The sequence below is a fragment of the Plasmodium gonderi genome (assembly GCF_002157705.1).
Source record: "Plasmodium gonderi DNA, contig: Chr10, whole genome shotgun sequence".
NCBI classification, from domain to species: domain Eukaryota; phylum Apicomplexa; class Aconoidasida; order Haemosporida; family Plasmodiidae; genus Plasmodium; species Plasmodium gonderi.
In genome coordinates, this window is record NW_021628935.1 from 980,317 (window position 1) to 1,000,930 (window position 20,614).

The following is a 20,614-nucleotide window of genomic DNA, read 5'->3' on the forward strand; positions in this document are numbered from 1 at the left end:
CGCTGCGCCTTAGACCACTCGGCCATCCTGACATCATCTTAATTGTTTTAAATATTTGTTCATATACAGATAATATTTTTAAATAAAAAAAAAATTAACATCATTGTTGTAAGCTAAATTTCATATTAAACCTTTTTATATATATCTTTACTCATTTCATTTTTACGCTACATACAAGAGTATTACTTTTAACATCAAAATGAATATTATATAAGTTATTTTCTTATTGTGTACCTTAATGAAACTTTTCTATGCTTTCATTTATGTTAATATTGAACAAATTATTTTTGATAAAAGTGCAATTTCTTGTGGATAATGAAAGAACTCAAGAAAAGATAAGATATATAAATATATAATTTTGTATATTTGCGACACTATTTTAATGGGAATTTTTTTTTTTTTTTTTTCTTTTCAAAAGAAATTCATAGAATTATCCAATTTGGTACTGTATTAATTTAGTATGACCTTATAAAAATCTCCATGAATGAGTACATAAAAAGAAACATACTATATGCATTTAGGGATATTAGCTCAAAAAATAAAAATTGTTTGGATTATAAAATTAACACTGTAGCGTTCTTGTATGGAATAATGTGGGACCTACAAAAATGGAAGATAAATCCTAAATGTAATAATGTGTGTTACTTTACATATAGACATATATAAGAATTTGCTACTCTTTAAAGTTCTCTGGTGCTAGAAGCATTAAAAATTCATATTTAATGTTTGGACTGTTTTTTTAAAACAAAATTTTAAACATATTTTGAGTATAAAACTGAATCCACTTAAAAGCGTAAGTACGTGACTAAAAAAACAAACTTTATTAATTTATAAGTGTTTATATAGGAAGAATTTTGGATGATACAATAAGGACGCGTTTTTCCATTCAATGTTTTTTACCTCCTACGAATATTTACTACAAAAAATAAAAAAGAGTTAAGAAGAGGATAAATTAGTAATGAACATTACACTTTAATTCATATAAAGAAAAGCATTGCAAAAGTTGTAATTTAAAATAGTAATTTTGCTTCTATCCGTACACGGTTTCATATTTAAAATGGTGTATGGTTTTTTTGATGTTGCTACGCTCATAGCACACATTTTCTTTACATTAATTTTTACGCTTTTTATAAGTGCACAAAAGAAAGAAAAAGTGTAATAAATAATGCGTAAATGCATAGGTAAGTGCGATGGCCAAAATGAATAAAGAAAACAAAAGGAAATAACTTAAAGAGGTACAAATTGACAAATGCAGCACAAAATGGAAAAAGGTAATTATCTCAGTAAAACTATTTAAATATATATATATATATATATATGTATATACATACCTGGTATTTATATTTTCAAACAAGTATAATAAAAATAAAAAAAGGACAGTAAGGGATTAAAAATACCTGGAACATTTGAAACATTTCATTATTACCACTTTTTTGAGAACCCAAATTTTACAAAATTCTCGTTTCACATTTTCTTTTAGAATGAAGTGATTTACGATTTTTTTTTTGTTTTTTTTTGCATTATCTTATTATTTAACTGTGACTAAATTTAACATATGATTGCTGACAAAAGAAAACTGAATGAAACAAATGATGTCATTTGAAGAACATTTTAAAAAGACATTATAAGAAGAAAGGCGTTCTCATTGTATTGAGTCATTAAAAAATGAAAAATTAATTTTAAAGGATACACGTGTTTCATCATTCAGATAAGTTAATATTGCTTTTAATTAAATTGCTCATTTTTACTTCTCTTTAAGTGTGTATGTATATTTTTTTATTTTTATTTGCTTACTTTTTTATTCCTTGAGTGCTAGCAAAACAAAATTGTTCAATTAAAATTTTATTTTATTTTCGATGGATGCAAAGAGTGAACCATTTAACTTGTTAAATGTGTTCTCATTTTTTTATGAAATACAATAAATTTACTTTATGATTTATTTTGCGGTCCATATTGTGATTCAATTGTTGCATTTTTGCAATTCACTTTGTTTTCACGTAAATATACATGTGCAGCAAGCATTCTAAATAAATTCGCAAAAAATCCAGGTGAGTTTTTTTTTTGGTATAATTTTTTTTTGTTCTGTGAAATTAACATACTAACCGGCAGAGGAAAAATACATTTTTCCTTTTTACTTGAATATTTTCTTTATGCTTAACATGTTTATATTGAAACGGGAAAAGACGAACAATAGAGGGGAAAAAAAAAAAAAAAAAAAAAAAGAAAGCAGCAACAGCAGTGGAATCACCACATTTATGATAATCAGAACTTGTAGCATTAATCGGCACCACCGTCACAATATTCACCTGTTATATTTTATAAAACGTGAAAGAATTTCTTCTTTGTCATGAACTAATTTTAAGGATTTTCCATACATTCAAAGAGGAATCTCAAGTATACATAGAAACACACATAGCTTATTTTATTGCCATCGCAACACACAAATTATTTTCCTCTTCACGAAATTTTTTGGATTGTGGCGAGGGTGAAATAATTTTAATCATGAAGAGTTCCTTAAATTATCTGTTGGTGTACCCAAACATATTTATAAAAGCAATTCCTTGAAATTTAGTCTAATATACATATATACATGTATATACTGGAAGGAGGGAGCACAGCTAGACTCCGTTTTTTTTTTTTTTTATTTTTTGTATTTCATTAATTTTTTCTCATGCGTGATGGAAACAAACGAAAACTGTGATATCTGTGATAACAGTACATCAGATGATGACATATTAATTGAAAATATTAAGAAAAAAAATTGCTATATTAAATTAAATGACTCGAAGCAAACAAATGAAGGCCAGAAGAAGGATATAAACACACAAAAGGTGTTGAAGAGTGGTGGTAAAACAGTTTCGAAAGAGACAGGTTCTACTGTTCGAAAAGTGAAATCAGAAAACAATACGAAAGGAAAAAAAGATTCGCCATTGAATGAATGCAAAGTGATAAAAAGACGCAAGGTAAGTACTCATGGGGGTGATGAAGTTAAAGAAGATGCAAATACTAGCAATAACAAGACCGATAAGAAAAATGATGCAGTAAAAAAAAGGAAATCAAATGTAAAGGAAAAGAAAGAGGCAGATGAAAAATCCAGATCTCCTAAAGTAGAAAAACAGAGAGAAAATAAAGTAAAAAAAGAAATAGATAAAAAGCCTAAAAAGATAGTTAAAAAATCTGAGGAAAATTTTGAACCAATAAACAGATGGTGGGAAAAAATAGATGATCAAACTGATGCACAGTGGCATTACTTAGAACATAGAGGTCTAATTTTTCCTCCCCCATATGTACAACATAACATTCCTATTTTTTATAAAAGTATAAAAATAGAATTAAATGAAAAGGCAGAGGAATTAGCTACATATTGGTGTAGTGTAATAGGTAGTGATTACTGCACGAAAGAAAAGTTCATATTAAACTTTTTTAGAACTTTCATATGCACATTAGAGAAAGATAATATAATAAGACAAGAAAATGAAAACAAGTTAAAAAAAGGAGATATATCCAATTTTAAATTTCTTGATTTTATGCAAATCAAAGATCATTTGATTAAATTAAGAGAAGAAAAATTAAATAAGACAAAAGAAGAAAAAGAAGAAGAAAAAAAAATAAGGGCAGAAAAAGAATTACCATATACATACGCATTGGTTGATTGGATTCGTGAAAAAATTTCCAGCAACAAAGCAGAACCACCTGGTTTATTTAGAGGAAGAGGAGAACACCCAAAACAAGGTTTATTGAAAAAAAGAATATTTCCAGAAGATGTAGTAATTAATGTAAGTAAAGATGCACCCGTTCCACGACTTTACGATGATATGTGTGGACATAATTGGGCAGACACATACCATGATAATAAAGTAACGTGGTTAGCTTTTTATAAAGACAGCATAAATGATCAACTAAAATACACATTTCTATCAGCTCAATCAAAATTTAAAGGATATAAAGATTTTCTTAAGTATGAAAATGCAAGAAAATTAAAATCCTGCGTTCATAAGATTAGAGAAGATTATATGAATAAAATGAAAAATAAAAACATCCTTGAGAAACAACTAGGAACAGCAGTTTATTTAATAGATTTCTTGGCTTTAAGAGTAGGGGGAGAAAAAGACATAGATGAAGAAGCAGATACTGTAGGATGTTGTAGTTTACGAGTTGAACACGTTAGCTTTTCCCATTTGGTACCTATTAAAAATGAAAATATAAAGGGAGAAAACATAAAAGGAGAAAGAGAAAGTGATAATAAAAGTAACAAATTACCACTACCGAAAAATTTAGAAGATATATCTGAAGAGCATTGTTATATAACTCTCGATTTTTTAGGAAAAGATAGTATTCGTTATTTTAATACTGTAAAATTAGATAAACAAGCATATATCAATATGATCATATTTTGCAAAAATAAAAACAAAGATGAAGGAGTGTTCGATCAAATTAATTGCTCCAAATTAAATGAATATTTAAAAGAAATTATGCCTACATTGTCAGCAAAAGTTTTTCGTACATATAACGCTTCAATTACTTTAGACCAGCAATTAAAAAGAATAAAAGAAATTAAAAGTAAACCAACGGATCCGTTACTTTCATATTATGGTGATTTACCCAAAAATAAAAAGAGGAAGTCAGATAACATAATTTCGTTAACCAGTGTACTTAGTGACTTAAGTGACTCAACACAAAATGGAAAAAGTAGAAATTGTGAGGAAGAGGAAAATAATGGCACAGTGCTTACAAACAACAGTGCAAATCTTGATAGCAGCCCTTTAGGGAGAAAAAACGACAATGACAAAAATTCACCCATAGAAGTGGATGTGTCAAATGTAAATGAACTGATTAACTTCTTCAATAATGCGAATAGAGAAGTTGCTATTTTGTGTAACCATCAAAGAAGTATTCCAAAACAACACGATACAGCTATGTTTAAAATAAAAAAGCAAATAGAAGTTTATACAGAGGATATAAAGGAGTATAAAAAGTATTTACAATATCTGAAAAAAGGAACCAACGAACAAAGCTTTACATTTGTTTCTAAGGTTGTTACCTTAGATGGATCTCTAAGACCTAACAAAGTAAAGGAAAACATGAAGGAAGAACCATGTAAAAAGAAATTAATTGCTCTTATCAAAAAAGTGGAGTTATTAAAAAATCAAATGAAAATACGGGATGATAATAAGACAATTGCTTTGGGAACATCTAAAATAAATTATATGGATCCAAGAATCACCGTTGCCTTTTGCAAAAGATTTGAAATACCAATAGAAAAAATATTTAATAGGAGTTTGAGGCTCAAATTTCCATGGGCAATGTTTGTGACAAAAAATTTCAATTTTTAAAAAAGGTGTGTTAAAAAAACGGTTAAGTAAAAAGGTTAGCACAAACGGAAAAGTGAATAGCCAACGTGATACACAAAATGGCATAAAAATTGCTGCGCAACGTGTAAAAAATTACAAGTTTTTTTTTTTTTTTTTTTTTCTCTACATTTGCAATTTTGACAATCTTTACGTAAATTTTCTTAAAAAGAACGATTTACTATTTGTGTAAATATAGTTTTTCCCAGCTTCAGCATATGGATTACATTTATGTGTGCGTATCATGTATAAAACACATTTCACAAAAGGCACTTTTAAAATGACAAAAAAAAAAAAAAAAAATTTTAAACATAATTAAAAAATGAGAATAAAAAAAAAATACATTCAATGTTTGCTACCAAAGTAACAAGTCGATATTCATGCTCCTACAACTAAAATATTTCCAATTCTACGTGCTCATATGAATACATATCATCAATGGTAACACAGTCTTTTTCACAAGTAAATATAATTGCATTCCCAACGTTAAAATTATTTAAGAAATTGTCCAAAAGAGATATTTTTTTTTCTTCAAGTTTTTTCTCTATTTGATAGACAAAAGTAGAAAAAAATTGCATTTCAAAAAGTAATTTATTTCTACAGTGTGCACATGTCAATGTTCTTTCCTTTATGTAATTTTTTGTGGATTTATACATATATAAAAATTTACCATTATAAGAATACCTTAATATTTGATTATAGTTTTTACTTAAATATGAATAAAATTTTACGCACCCATTAAAATCATTTTCAAAGAATTCCACATCACCAATATCATCTAAATCATTATCATTTCCTAAGTCCAAGTCTACATTATCTTTCATATTTTGCTTATTACATTCTTCATATGTTTCTTGCATCTTTTTGGCTTTTTCGTATAGGTAATCTTTTCCATAATCATTAGCAGCATTATCATCATCATCATCATCATCTTCAATTAGGGAAATATAAAAACTAGGTAACTTATAACTAGTACCTCCGACAATATTTTCATTTGTCTGGTTCATTTGACAAGGCTTAGGTAGTTCTCTTTCTCTGTTATTATCACTCGTTTGATTCTGTACTATTGACTTGTTAGATCTTTGGATACTATTACTAATCGCGGGATGACAGTAATTTTTATGTTTTTCATTTACACAATTTAAGGTTTTATTAATGGAATTACTAAAGAATGAGTTATTCCAATTTTGTTTTTCTGTGCTTTTAGAAAATAAAGAATTCCAATCAATTAATTTTTCTTCGTAACAATTCACATTTTGTGTTACAAAGTCTTCTTTTTTCATATTATCATTTGAGAAGTCAAAAATGGGTTGTCTTTCATTTATTTTACTGCAACAATTTAAAAATGTAAATGATTGAGGATCATTTTCATTAGTATTTTCATTCTGGCATATTTCTGGTACATCCCAATTATTATTTGAGGATTGTTCTCTCATTTTGTTATTTTCTAAGTTTTCAAATAATTTTTTTTTCCCCTTAATGCACACCCAATTTTTCTTATTCACGTTGCACTTACCACTGTTCATGCAGCAAAACATGTATAATGTTCTTATGTATTCATTATACGATGTTGACAACTGAAATAAAAATGTTAAATTGCTTTTACATGTTGGACATTTCAGATTGAAGTTTCTCGGTCTCTTGCCCTGTAACCATACGGGGTCACCACCAAATTTGGAATCATTTATCAAATCAAATTTGTTGTCAGTTTCGTCAGATAGCACTCCAATATACATGTTTTATTAGAGCTCGATTGTATGCGGCATATAATATATATATATATATATATATATATTTGTAGATTTTATCCTCTTTGTTTTTGCGCAATCTTGGGATGCACATGCTTATGGAGAAGTGTATATATGTTTAAATTCGTTTTTCTTCATTTTTTTTTAAAAAAAAGCATTTTAGAGAAAATTTATTGCTAACGATCCAATGAATTCGTACATGTGAACCCCTATGCAAGGATTATATTTTTTGCTTTTACATCGTAGAAAAAGGCTCTTCAAATAAAGTTAAAAAACCGAAAGTGCTTATTCTAGCGTTTCTATATGTTAAAGCTAGTTGCACAGATTTTTTTTTTTTTTTTTTTTTTTTTTTTTTTTACGTAGCACAATATTTAGCATATTATTTTTTATTTTTTTTGTCCTTGTTAATACACATTCATTATATAATTGGAGAATCTATTATTAGTATATAATATAGGCTGAAATATAAATTTTGGTTTTATATGCTTAATGTCATAGTTGCATACAGATTTTTACAATCTATTTAGGTTAACGAATGAGGTACTTTGGTTAATATGAGTATGTGAAGAATTCCAAAGAAGTAACAAAAAAAAAAAAAAAGTTTAGCTATTTTTTTTTTTTTTTTTTTTCCATCTCTTTATAGTAACAACACATTCCACACAGTTGGCTTGAAATAAAAAAAATGGGGAGAAAAACTGCTTCAAAGTTATATAAAAACTTAATAGTGTTATTATTATCTTTGACAAGTAATAAATATATTCAGCATTGTTGGCTATGCCTTTATATTAATTATGTAAGCATTTTCACTCTTGAAACTTGTAAAATAGGGGGAAATTAAGAATCCACTTTTCTAAGTATATGAAAAATTTACTGAGCAAGTAAAAGATTCACTCCATCTTTTTTGCAACATTTTATATGCTTTTTAATTTAAAGCAGCATATGTTTTCCCCTATACCCCCAACCCTCAAAAAAAGAAAAAAAAAAAAGGTGTCTGAATATCCATATATCATGTCATAGAGGGAAAAAGTTTGGGGGGGTGGATAAAAATGAAGAGGTTTCAAAATTTTATCCCTGTAAAAGAATTTTTGTTACCCTTGATTCTTCTTTTTATATATCCATTCAGAAAGGGAACAAACACAATATAATGCATTTTTGTTATGCGTAGCTTTAACTTAAAAAAAGAATAAAAAAAAAGGGCTTTCCTACAATTTTGTTATGGTAATTTTATTCCAAAAACAGAAAAAAAAAATAACAATAACAACAACAACTGGCAATTATTGAGGTATTATACACATTTAATAATGAATGTATTTAATTTAATATATGTCAGTCTGTTGTACAAATGAGGTCTCGGTCTTCATTGCATTAATATGGAAAGCTAACACTAACCATTTGTGAGTTATAATTTTTTTTTTTTTTTTTTTTTTTTTTATATTAACAGTTCATAAAAAAAAAGTAAAATGTATTTTCTTTTTGTACGCATAAATTAAGAATTTACCTGAACTGTTAATATAATAAATAACTTTATGTTTCAAAGTGGTAGACAGTTATTTAAAAATCATTAACTGTCTATAAATTTCAAAGCTTTATGACATAGCATTCTTCTTGTGTAGGTCTACATTAACACACTTATTTAAATTTTTACACACATGTAAATTTGAACTGTATATATTACACATAAGTTGCACATTTTTTTTAAAATAGTTCTTACCCCTTAAAATCAACATCACAAAAATAGAATTTCTGTTGAATTTTTTTTTTTTTATGTTTTATTTTTGTTTTCATTTTTTTTTTTACCCTATCCTTTTAAAGAGATTGGAATAAACGTACTGTGGAAGGACTAGGAAATAAGTCAAAATTATACACCACATTTCGTTCTTCCTTTTCCTTTTTTTTTTTTGTTTTTTTTTTTATTTTGTTTACTTTTCACGTGTGTGTGTGTTTCCCTAATACATTTAAAATATATATATATATATATATATATATATACGTATTGCTCATATATAAAAGTACTTCACATTATGCAAGCAAAAAAATGCTTCATAGGAAGAAAAAGTTAGCGTTTGTACGTTCATACAACTTTATATATATACACATGCAAAGGCTTGAAAAATGTCCAAAATTTTTAGCGAAACGCATTCTTATGCTGAGAATAAATCTGATAAGAAGTCAAAAATAGAAGATGACTTACTATCAATCGCGGACAGTAACTGCAGTTCTACTAAATCCAATAAAAGAAATCTACTTAGCAAAAATTCAAATGTTCACCAATTATTGGCCAGAATAGCGCAAGTAAAAAGAGGGATGGAGTGTGGAGAGGAGTATTACTAACATTGTCCAACAAGGCTTTGTTGCTTCCTTAAAAATGAAACTCCACAACTCATTAGAGAAAATTTGTTAAACTTATTGAGTGATAAGAAAAGGACTAAGGGAAAAAAAGAACATATACACACGTTTGCATTCTTTACAGGAAATTGATGAAAGAAAACCGAGTAATGTAATACACTTTATTGTAGATTTTTTGTGCAAGCATTATCCCCAACATTTACATGGCTTTGAGGCCATATGGAATGGAGGTTTTTTTTTTTTTTTTTTTTTTTATAAATATTTCAACATACATGATGAATGCTCATTGACACGAAATAAATAATTTGATAGCATATAAGTGTTCTTAAAAATTTACAATTAAATTCATTTTTTTATCGCATTATGTGTTGTGTATTTATTTTTACTTTTATTTTTGTTTCTTTTTTTGTAGACCCCGATTTGGAACAAGAAAGAATACTAGTAGTGGAATTTTTTAAGCAACAAAAAATACCAGTAGAAATATCAGTTCATTTTGTCAATGCTGGATTTGACACGATTGAGACATTATGCACATTATCCACCAATGCCCTTGATGACGTGGAAAAATTTAATAACACTAGATGGCTACCAGGACATAAAGTTCGATTACAACAAACCTTCAACGACATTACTAACAGAGTTCGGATTTTCAAAGAACAAAGGGATGCTTTAATCAAATCTTTGAAACATCGATTTATAGGTACTAGTACCCCACATTTACTTAACTCTGTCGTTCTTCCCAAAGTAGCTAATCCTATTATATTACCAGTACATCAGCACACACATTCACCATTTAATGTTCCTTCGAGGGAGGCAAATTATATATCAGTTGACAAATCCATGCACCCCCCTTATATCTACAAAAGATAAGAAAAGAGATTTTCTCATTCAGTGGAGGAAAGTGTTTTCATCATTCATTGGACAAGAAAAAAGGGAAAAAGAAGAAAAAAAGAAAAAAAAAAAAAATTATTATATTTTAATTTTTAATGAATTTATTTTTTAATTTAAATATGGAATAATTCATACATGTGTATATAATACTTGCATAGATGTCCTTTGGATGAAAAAATTACACACTTTTATATACATTTCTAATCATTTTCATTCTAAAAAACATGTATTTTACTTTATTTTCCTGTTGGTACACAGTGGGGGTGGGCCTATATGTGGGAGAAATTCTTCAATGCATCCCTATTTATTAAATAACAATTTCGAATAAACAGAATTCGTTTTGCATAGATGAATGGCTGTTATATTAAGCAGGTGCGTGTCTACATTATCCACACATAGGGTTTTTTTTTTTTTTGTGTATATGCATGTGCACACGTTGATAGGTGTGGATATATATATCTCCCCTTTCCATCCTTGTCCAACGGATGAAAAAGTTTTATATGCATATGGCTATTCTGCATTGTTCTCTCGATAAATGCACCTTTTTTTTTTTTTTTTTTTTTTTTTTTTTTTTTTTTTCGAACGTCATATTGCTATATTACCCAGTTTCACGTTAGCTGCTTTAACTACATAAGCAATGCATTCGCTACATTTTTAATTTTGTCCAGTTGCTAAATTTGTTACATTGCACAAATGTATATATGTACTTGCACATATACATGTACGTGCACACATGGATACACATTTTAAATGATCCCCTCCTTCTTCCCTCTTGTTTTGTTATCTTGAGCTTTTCTCATAATTAAAAATTTTTTCCTTGTCACGAACACATATTAATTTATCTAAAGTGTTTTTTTTTTTCTTTTTCCATATACTTGATTTGGCAAATTTTTATGCTTCTAAAAGTTTGAGGAATGTATCATTTTTTCTCTTGGATTTAAATTTACAACAATTTATAAAATAAAAACAAGGATATTAAAATCGTCGTTTTTTTTTTTTTTTTTTTTTATGAAGTGTAATTACGGAATAGACGAATACTTCAAGTCGGCGCGGAAGTCTTTTTAACATAAACAAATGTGAAAATAAATTTGTTGAATAGAATAGAAGCATAAATTTCTTTACGGGTGTTGGCCCAAACTTATAGAACATTTTGTGCTAGAGTTAGAAACTCACCAAAATGAGCTTACGCAAAAAAAAAAAAAAAAAAAAAAAAATATATATATATATATATATATATATATATATATACATATATATGTTTACAAATGATGGAGATGCATGTAAGGCAACTTCTAACTCTCGTGCAATTCTTGGGGCTTCAAAAAAAAAAAAAAAAAAAAAGCTAATGACAAATTTTGATATTCAAAATTTTGATGTCCTCCAAGGGTTTGTCCCTTTTGTCAGTTCGCACCTTTTCTATATCCAAAACTACTTTTGTCCCCTGAATTACTTTCCCAAAAACTGTGTGCTTAAAATCAAGCCAAGGACAAGGAACTGTGGTTATGAAAAACTGGGAACCATTTGTATTTGGTCCACAATTTGCCATAGATACCATAAATGGTTTGGAATGATTGAGATGATCAAAAAATTCATCTTCAAATTGATTTCCCCAAACACTTTCTCCACCTGTTCCATCGCCCAATGGGTCACCAGTTTGAATCATGAAATTTTTGATAACACGATGAAATATACAATTATTATAATATCCATTTATTGAATGAAGAGAGAAATTTTGCACCGTTTTTTTACATTCCTTGTAAAAAAGAGTAATATGTATTTCTCCCATAGTTGTGTAAATAATTGCACTTTTATACGTTTTTGTATTATTCTCTAAATTTTTTAAAGGTGATGATATGAAAGAATTTAAGTCATTTTTATTTGGTTGTTCATTATAAATATCTCTGTCATCTAATTCTTGTTCACTCATATCTTTTTTTGTGAATACATAAAATCGATTTTTTTTATATACGGTACAGAATAAAGCACAATCGGAAATATTTTTATCATTAATATATAACGATTCGTTAATATTTGTCCTAATTTTGTTAATTGGTATAATTTTTTGATACAAGCCAAGGGATAAATAACGTAAATTCATTTCATTTTTTCCAATTATGTAACATAACTGATTTGTGATAAAATTGACAACCTTTATACCAATGAATGTTGAATATATGATATACTGATTTGATTCATCAAATACAATCATATTTAATTTTATATTTTGATTTTTGATATGTTTTTTTATTTCCTTTTCGATAAAAAGTCTTTTTCCAAAATCTAGACTATCTATATGTAGCTCTTTTTTTAGAGGATCATTTTGGGCTGTTAAATACATCTCTGTACTTTCATCATAAACTCTATATAATTTCATAGTTCTAAATTTATATATTCGTACAAAATAATTTTCTGATAAAATAGCCATAAATTCTCCATCCAAACTAATGTTAACACATAAGGCATACGTTTTATATTTGCATAATTCATATAAATCTGTTTCACTTTTGAAAGAAAAACCAATCCGTTTTTTTTCTATACTGTTTCGCATACTGTATGTAAAACTATCTTCGTCCCTGTTTTTATCTTCCCAAGTAAGGTTGTCTTTATTCTTATACATATGATCTTCACATTTGGGAAAATGAAAAGTTTCTACATCTACTATGTCAAGGAGCCCACTATTATCACTGAGTACACAAAGATCATATGTTTTATTATACTTTATAATTTCAATAATGTTCGAATTTAAATTTATTACTTGCAAGCATATGTCACTTTCTAAGGGTTTGTAAATGTGTATACAAGATTTCTCGCTAGACGATATAGCCACTTTTACAGATGTTGCAAACAGAGATGAATAAACAAATTCTCCTGTTTGGGGTGAAAAATCTAATTTTATTATTATGTTCATGTCAAAGCTGCTAACATCAAATTGTTTATATGTTTTGTCTTTTGATAAACTTCCCAAAACTTCCTCATCTTCAGAAATGAATAAGCATATTATTTCATTCGAATGAATTTTGAAATGTTTTACAAATTCGATGGATCCTACATTTTTATACCAAAATTTGATTACTCCGTTTGCACTTCCTGTCACTATGTATTTCTTCTTATTGCTTACAACAACTTGAGTAACAATATCTGTATGCATGTAACTCACTTGGTAATGTCTGTTTGTTGGAATGTTATTTAAATATATATCATTGTTTATTTTTTTTTTTTTCTTGATTTTTCTCACTTTTTCTATTCTTCTCTTACTTGGAGCACCCTGTTTTTTTTCTTCCCTTTGGATGTCCTTTCCACCTTCAGTATTGTTATTCGCGTACTTTGCCTTCCTCCTCTCGTCATAGCTATCGACACTGGGATCACAGTTGCTATTCTCCTCGATATGATGGGCGTCCCCATTGTTATTTTCGATTGCATCTTCAGAAGCATCTTCTGAAACGTCTTCATACCGATTGTTTCTTACTTCTATGGGGGATGGACCAAAACTGGAATCACTAGATTCACCTTCTGACGAATGGTTCTTCTCATTTTTTTTCTTCTCCTCTTCTGCATTACCTGGGGTGTTATCTTTCATTTCTCATTTCTTTCGTGTTCAAATTAATTGTAAAATTCATTATACCTCTGCTAGTATTTTTTGTGTTGCATATAAATATATGCGTAGGCACATAATATGCTTTATTACATATATCTAATCCTGGTATATATTATATATATACATATATGTATATATTTTATGAAATTTATACCCGATTTAAAAATATTTCCTAAACAACCAATAGCAATTATTTCTTTGCCCATTTTTGCAAAAAAAAAAAAAAAAAAAAAAAAATACCAGGTATCATTTCTATCTTTTAAGAACGATTCAAAATGTATCCCATTTCCATTTCGACTTGTGTATTACATTTGCTCAAAAAAAAAAAAAAAAAAAAAAAAAAAAAGCAAAATAAATAATATAAAATTAAATTATTAGATGAATAATCGTACCTTCGAAATCGCATATTTGGGGTGTTCTTATTATATACTTTTTTTTTTTTTTTTTTTTTTTTTTGCATAAACGGGATGACGTGATTTATTCGCAGATTCGGCTGATTTTAAAAGAAATGTTTTTTGGAAATTATAAAAAAAGGGGAACAAAAAATAGAAACGAGAAAATGAATCCAAGTGAACAAAAAAAAAGAAGAAAAAAAAAAAAAAGACTTTTTATTAATATTCCTCTTCAAAATATCTGCCTACACAAGTATCAAAGGATAAGATCATGACTTTAATCAAAGTCTTAATTTTTTTTAATTGATGACTAAAAACAGATTTAAAATCGTGAAGTAAAAAAAAAAAAAAAAAAAAAAAAGAGAAAAAAAGTGAAGGTACTTTCTCTGAAACAAGGCACATTTCATTTTTATATTGTCATATATGTATAGATATGCATATAACATTAACACATATTTGTATATGGATTATGCTTCCTCGTTTCATCCTTTCAAAGGAGTTCATAATATATACATCTATCCCCTTGGAAATTCTACCAATTAAAATTCTGTTTCTTTTCTTTTCAGTAGCACCAACAAATTATACCTATATGTATCATCAGAGTGTGCGCGTACAGGAATGTTACACATTGAGGCAAAATAAAAAGTGCAAATACATCGATTTTTTCCTCCTTTTTTTTACTATACATTTTAGCATGTATAGTAAAAAAATAGGAAACTAGGAAAAATATGCTATAGATCGTTGTTCGATTTTTTTCGTGAACAACATTATGTAGTTATTTGGGTAGTGCGTTCTATCTACATAAGCTAACGCGGATATATATATATATATATATATATATATATATATATATATACAAGCATGAATATATTCACACATGTTCAAATCCAAAGGAACGATTTTTACCTGACGTGTAATGTCGAATTGATTCATATTCCCTAATCTCCCGAATGGTTTATCAAAGCAAACTCACTCTAGTTGCACAAAAATGTTACGAACTGATAAAAGTGAGTGCAGATAATATAACATTACTTGTGAAAACACCAAAAATTAAGGAATTATATTTTTCACTTGGACAAAATTGCCATCACACAAATTATAATTTCACAACTTTTCGAAAATAGAAATTAAAAAAAAAAAAAAAAAAAAAAAAAAAACATCATTTATAAGCAAAGTCATGCTACTTTTGAGGTTTGTTGACTGATACCTCCCATTTTTAGGTGCACTTGTAATGGTATGTTGTAAAAAGCAAGGAGAAGAAGACGTTGATTATTCATGAATCTGTGTGGTTACATTTATAACTACACATTGTATATGACCTTTTCGCAAAGTTTACATGAAAAAAAAAAAAAAAAAAAAAATACATATATCCTTTTTGACGTTACGAATGCATTAATTTGCATGTATAAAAGCATACATATTTTCATTTCTTGTAAAGTAAAGAAATTATAAGAAATGGCTGTTTTATACCTTATGAAACTTCCAATTTTTAAGAATTTTTTAAAAAAAAAATAATTGCGATAAGAAATAATGTTATCACTGAGAAAAAGGAGGTACTGTTTGGGTATATATTTTAAAAGGGTAGCACCATTTATCCTTTTCCTTCCTTTTATATAAAGAATAAGACTTCGTTTGGGGGTGGATCAAAAATTTCAAAACTGGTTAATGTCACATTATACATTCACATATATGTTAAAAATATACATATATGTAACTACATATTAAAATATATATGGTGAAATGGGATGAATAATCCTTTTATTTCTCGCATTCTTAAAGATAAGCTTTCTCTATTTCATTTTGTGCATAGTATATTATATATAAATATATCTTATGAATTAAAATTATTTACTGTTATATATAGCATGTAGCAAAAAATAAGAAAAAAATAAAAATAAAATAAAAGTGTCATACTCTTGTTATCAAAAAAAAAAAAAAAAATAAAATAAAATAAATAACAGGTGTAAATTACGTAAAAAAAAAAAAAAAAAAGGAACACTTTCTCCATGCGGTTATTTTATTTTTACTTTTATTTATCTATTTATATTTTTTGTGGCTTTTCCATAATTGCGCATGTACAAAAAAAAAAAAAAGTGTGTACATGTTCAGATACTTTGTTCTAAAAAATTTAAGTTAAATTGTGTTGCTTAATTCATGCGATTTGCACACATTTGTTTTTGAATTTAAATGCATATGCTTAACATGGATATAATGTGTATGTATTTTTTATTATGCATTGAATATTATGCATTACTTATTATGATTACTTATTATGATTACTTATTATGATTACTTATTATGATTACTTATTATGATTACTTATTATGATTACTTATTATGATTACTTATTATGATTACTTATTATGATTACTTATTATGCATTACTTATTATGCATTACTTATTATTCATTAATTGTTATAAAATAATTACTCTGTATTAATTGTTATAAATTATTTGTTGTGTTTTTTTTTCCTTTCTTGTGCAAAACTTTTTAATCATAATGCTTCGAAGTTTCCACTTATGCGAAGACATTTATATATATTTCCTATTTTTAAATCACTTTGCGAATTTTAAACTTTTCTTTATTTAAAGATATTCTCAGCGAATGTGCCTTCTTTATAGCTTTCTTGCAGTTTTAAAATAGTAACTATATATACCTCACATTTTGCACCTTGCTGTGCAGGTGAAAAAAAAAAAAAAATGTGCGCTCAGGAATGTATATGGCACATTCATATATGCAAGAACAAAGGATTATATGATTTTTTTTTTTTTTTTTTTTTTTTTTTTTTTTGCACATAGCATGTCAATATTTTTGGAAATGTGAAAACAAGTATATTTAATTTGTGAGTGATCTTATCACTGATGGAATTGGAGTGTCACAAATGCTTCATGTGCATACCATAGGTGTGTAACTACACACATACATACCATTTTAGCATATTTTTCTTACTTGTTTGTTTCCTTTACTATTTTGTTACTTCTTCCATCATTCATATGCAACATTACACATTAGAAGTTCGAAAGAAATGTAAAAAGAAAAACATGTTTGGTAAAAAGAATTTAAAAAAAAAAAAAAAAAAAAAAATATTAGATTATATTACATTTTTTTCTTCACCAATTAACTAATATTTGTGAATGGAAAAAACCACTTGAACTTCCTCATTCTTCTTTCTCTTTTAAATGAAGCGAGTAGTTATAAAAACATGCATTATTTTTGTGCACATATATATATATATATACACACATATATGTATATATGCGTACATAAATACGCTCACACGTAATATAAGTAAATGTATATGTAAGTATATATACAGTTTAAAAAAAATACGATTTTACACAAATATATAGACTTAAATGAATATGAAGTGTTTCACTAAGAACACATTTATATGAAGCAGAAAATTGTATTTCCTTTTTTTTTTTTTTTTACTTTCTACGCATTCATCATTCGTTATTGCTCCTCTTCGTAAGCTTCTTCCTTTTTTATCTTTTTTTCTTCGTTTCTTTTTGGCTTAACTTTTTTTTTTTTTTTTTTTTTTTTTTCCCATTTCATTGCATTGTTATTTTCATTTTCTTAGAAATGAAAATTTCGTATTGTTTAAAAAACAAAAACACACAAAGGCGAAAATGAATTTATAATATCTTTCATGCATCGTACATGCATACGTTTATGTATAATATGAATGTGTGTATATTTAATATACATATGCATATGTGAATACTTATTTTCATAAGAACTATTTTTCTTTTTTAATCTTTTAAGAAAATGTATTGATTATAAAATGTGAATTTATTAATTTTTAGTTGTTACTTTTATATAATTTATGAAGATATTGAGCCCCAAAAAAAAAAAAAAAAAAAAAAAAAAAAGTAAAGAATATGTTAATATGGGGGTGGTCCCACAGAAGAATTTATCTTTGAAGAATATTGTATTTTTCTTTCATGCCCCTCATTTTTATTGACATTTTTATTCTCATTTTTTAAGTCGATTTTTTAAATCAGTTTCTTTTTTTCCTGAATATATTTATTTCTTTAATGAGTCTGAGAGGAGAAAAAAAAAAAAGGATACATAAATATCACATGTGTAATTTTTTTTTTTTTCCTTTCTCCACCCCCTTCCCCTAATTTGTACACAAATGTGTGTATAATAAAATACCTATGAATGTAGGAAGATTTGAGCATATACAAATTTTATACACTTGTCGTATTAAGAGCAGTGTACATGAGCAGTTTGATTTACGTGTTGAGTGTTTCACACGTTTGCATACAAGGACATAACATAAAAAAGAATTACATCCCATTTTTGTCAATTGTTTATATAAGAAAAAGGAAAAAATACTAGAAAAACAGAAAAAACACTTTTCTTTTTCTTCTTCTTTTTCTTCTTCTTTTTCTTCTTTTTTTTTTTTTTTTTTGTTTATAAAAAAGCTCTCTTGCAATTAAATTTCAATTTTTGCATAATCTGTTTTATGTAAGATATGCGAAGGAGACTCATTAATTCTTGTTATACTAATTTAAATACCATATTTTATTGTCATTTCATAGCTTTTTCATTTACCGTTTTATTATTATTTCATTTTTACAGTCCATTCCCCCTTCCTTTTTTTTTTTTTTTTTTTTTTAAATAAGAAATTTATTTAAATTAATTTACAAAAAGTACATAAAGTACTTAACAATGATAAGTTTAAATGATATATATATATATATATATGCACGTATATTTGTATGTCAAGTAATTCTTTTGAATCAGTGTGTGAAAAATATGATATTCTGAAAATTATTTCACTCTAGAATGCATTCTAGTGTATGACTAAGAGGGTAAATCAACAATTGTGTGATGATGTAGCAACACGGTGGCGTAATTTACCACACTAAATTGTATAAGTATTTTCAAAACATTCTCATTCTAGCATTACATATCCTTGAAAAAATACATTTTCAAACTCCTGCAGTGCGTGTATTTACGCAGATCTATATATTCTTTATGAATACAATATTATACACATACATACAACACTGTTGTATCACACGTGTACACCTCATATGTATTCTTGATGATGATAAGTGTAATATTGATTTATAAATCTTTTTTATTTTGTATATCGTAGAACATTATTTAATACATTAGTTTTAAAAACAATCTCAAACATGTTACTGTAATAGTTTCAACTTGTGTGATACCATTGTATTGTATTATACTGTGCTAAACTTTTTTTTTTTTTTTTTTTTTTTTTTTTTTTTTTTTTTTACACAGTTACACTTTTCATTTAAAAAAAAAAAAAAAAATCATAAAATACATTAACCTGAAATTAGCAATTGTTAGTCATTGAATGACAACAAGCAATAACACAAATGAATACATTAGAAATGCTATTTTTAAGTGATATTTGAATTTCTTTTAATAATTTTAAAAATTCAGCAACATTTTAAGCAAGAAATGTTGTGTCTTTGTGTGTATAGACAAATGGGTTTAAATATACACACACTTGCACGATCATTGTGAGTTTATATATCGTGTATTCGAACATATGCATCATCGCCTGTCTAAGTGTTCACCCAAATTAAAAAAATGAAATACATTCATTTCTTCTTTTAACCGTAAAAAGTATATTAATATATATTACCATGTTTTACGGAATTAAAAAAAAAAATTTATTTTGTTATAATTAAAAATCACAAGATTTAAAGATTTTTTTTTTTTTTTTTTTATTATTTTTCCTCCAGAACTGTAGTGTATATATCGTAAAATAAAATAAAATAAACCAAGTTTTTTTTCTTTCTTTTTTTTTTTTTTTTGTTTCCAAACGAGGATAATTAAAACAAGGTAGAGAATTCAGTATTAGTTCAGACTTGAAGGCTTGTATAATCTTAAAATTATAAAGATAAAAGGGGGAAAAAATAGGAGAAAAGAGGGAATAACATAACTAAAAAGGAACACATTTTTAAGTTAAAAAGGAGCGTACTTTTAAATTAAAAAACCAGCAACTTTTAAATTAAAAAACCAGAAATTTTTAAATTAAAAAATCAACAATTTTTAAATTAAAAAAACATCAAAACATAATTCATGGAAATTTTATGAGCACTTGTGTTATACATAAACGGTTTTCATTTACTTATAAGGGTTTACTGCACCCCATGTATATTCACCTAATCATGTGCATATTTATATATATATGCTTACTTATTCATTTTTTTTTCTTTGTTTAATATGAAATGTGTATATCTCTCCCCCCCCCCCTTTCCCCCTTTCCTCCGTTATGCATGAATTTGTGCACCTCTGAGAAACATTA

The 20,614-nt window shown here is 26.9% G+C and overlaps 4 protein-coding genes across 4 annotated transcripts; 2 read left to right on the forward strand and 2 right to left on the reverse strand.

Annotated features, from left to right (window-relative positions):
* Positions 1 to 2,678: 2,678 nt before the first annotated feature.
* Positions 2,679 to 5,333, forward strand: PGO_102080 (topoisomerase I; the record flags this gene model as incomplete). Its single annotated transcript, XM_028688238.1, has 1 exon — positions 2,679 to 5,333. The coding sequence occupies one exon, from the start codon at positions 2,679 to 2,681 to the stop codon at positions 5,331 to 5,333; it is 2,655 nt and encodes an 884-aa protein (XP_028544039.1).
* Positions 5,334 to 5,740: 407 nt separating this feature from the next.
* PGO_102090 (hypothetical protein, conserved) lies at positions 5,741 to 7,084 on the reverse strand (the record flags this gene model as incomplete). The annotated part of the gene is made up of 1 exon (XM_028688239.1): positions 5,741 to 7,084. The coding sequence occupies one exon, from the start codon at positions 7,082 to 7,084 to the stop codon at positions 5,741 to 5,743; it is 1,344 nt and encodes a 447-aa protein (XP_028544040.1).
* A 2,124-nt stretch (positions 7,085 to 9,208) lies between these two features.
* Positions 9,209 to 10,312, forward strand: PGO_102100 (stripes inner membrane complex protein; the record flags this gene model as incomplete). The annotated part of the gene is made up of 3 exons (XM_028688240.1): positions 9,209 to 9,388; positions 9,567 to 9,672; positions 9,855 to 10,312. The coding sequence occupies 3 exons, from the start codon at positions 9,209 to 9,211 to the stop codon at positions 10,310 to 10,312; spliced, it is 744 nt and encodes a 247-aa protein (XP_028544041.1).
* A 1,363-nt stretch (positions 10,313 to 11,675) lies between these two features.
* On the reverse strand, positions 11,676 to 13,910 carry PGO_102110 (cyclophilin; the record flags this gene model as incomplete). Its single annotated transcript, XM_028688241.1, has 1 exon — positions 11,676 to 13,910. The coding sequence occupies one exon, from the start codon at positions 13,908 to 13,910 to the stop codon at positions 11,676 to 11,678; it is 2,235 nt and encodes a 744-aa protein (XP_028544042.1).
* Between the last annotated feature and the right edge of the window lie 6,704 nt (positions 13,911 to 20,614).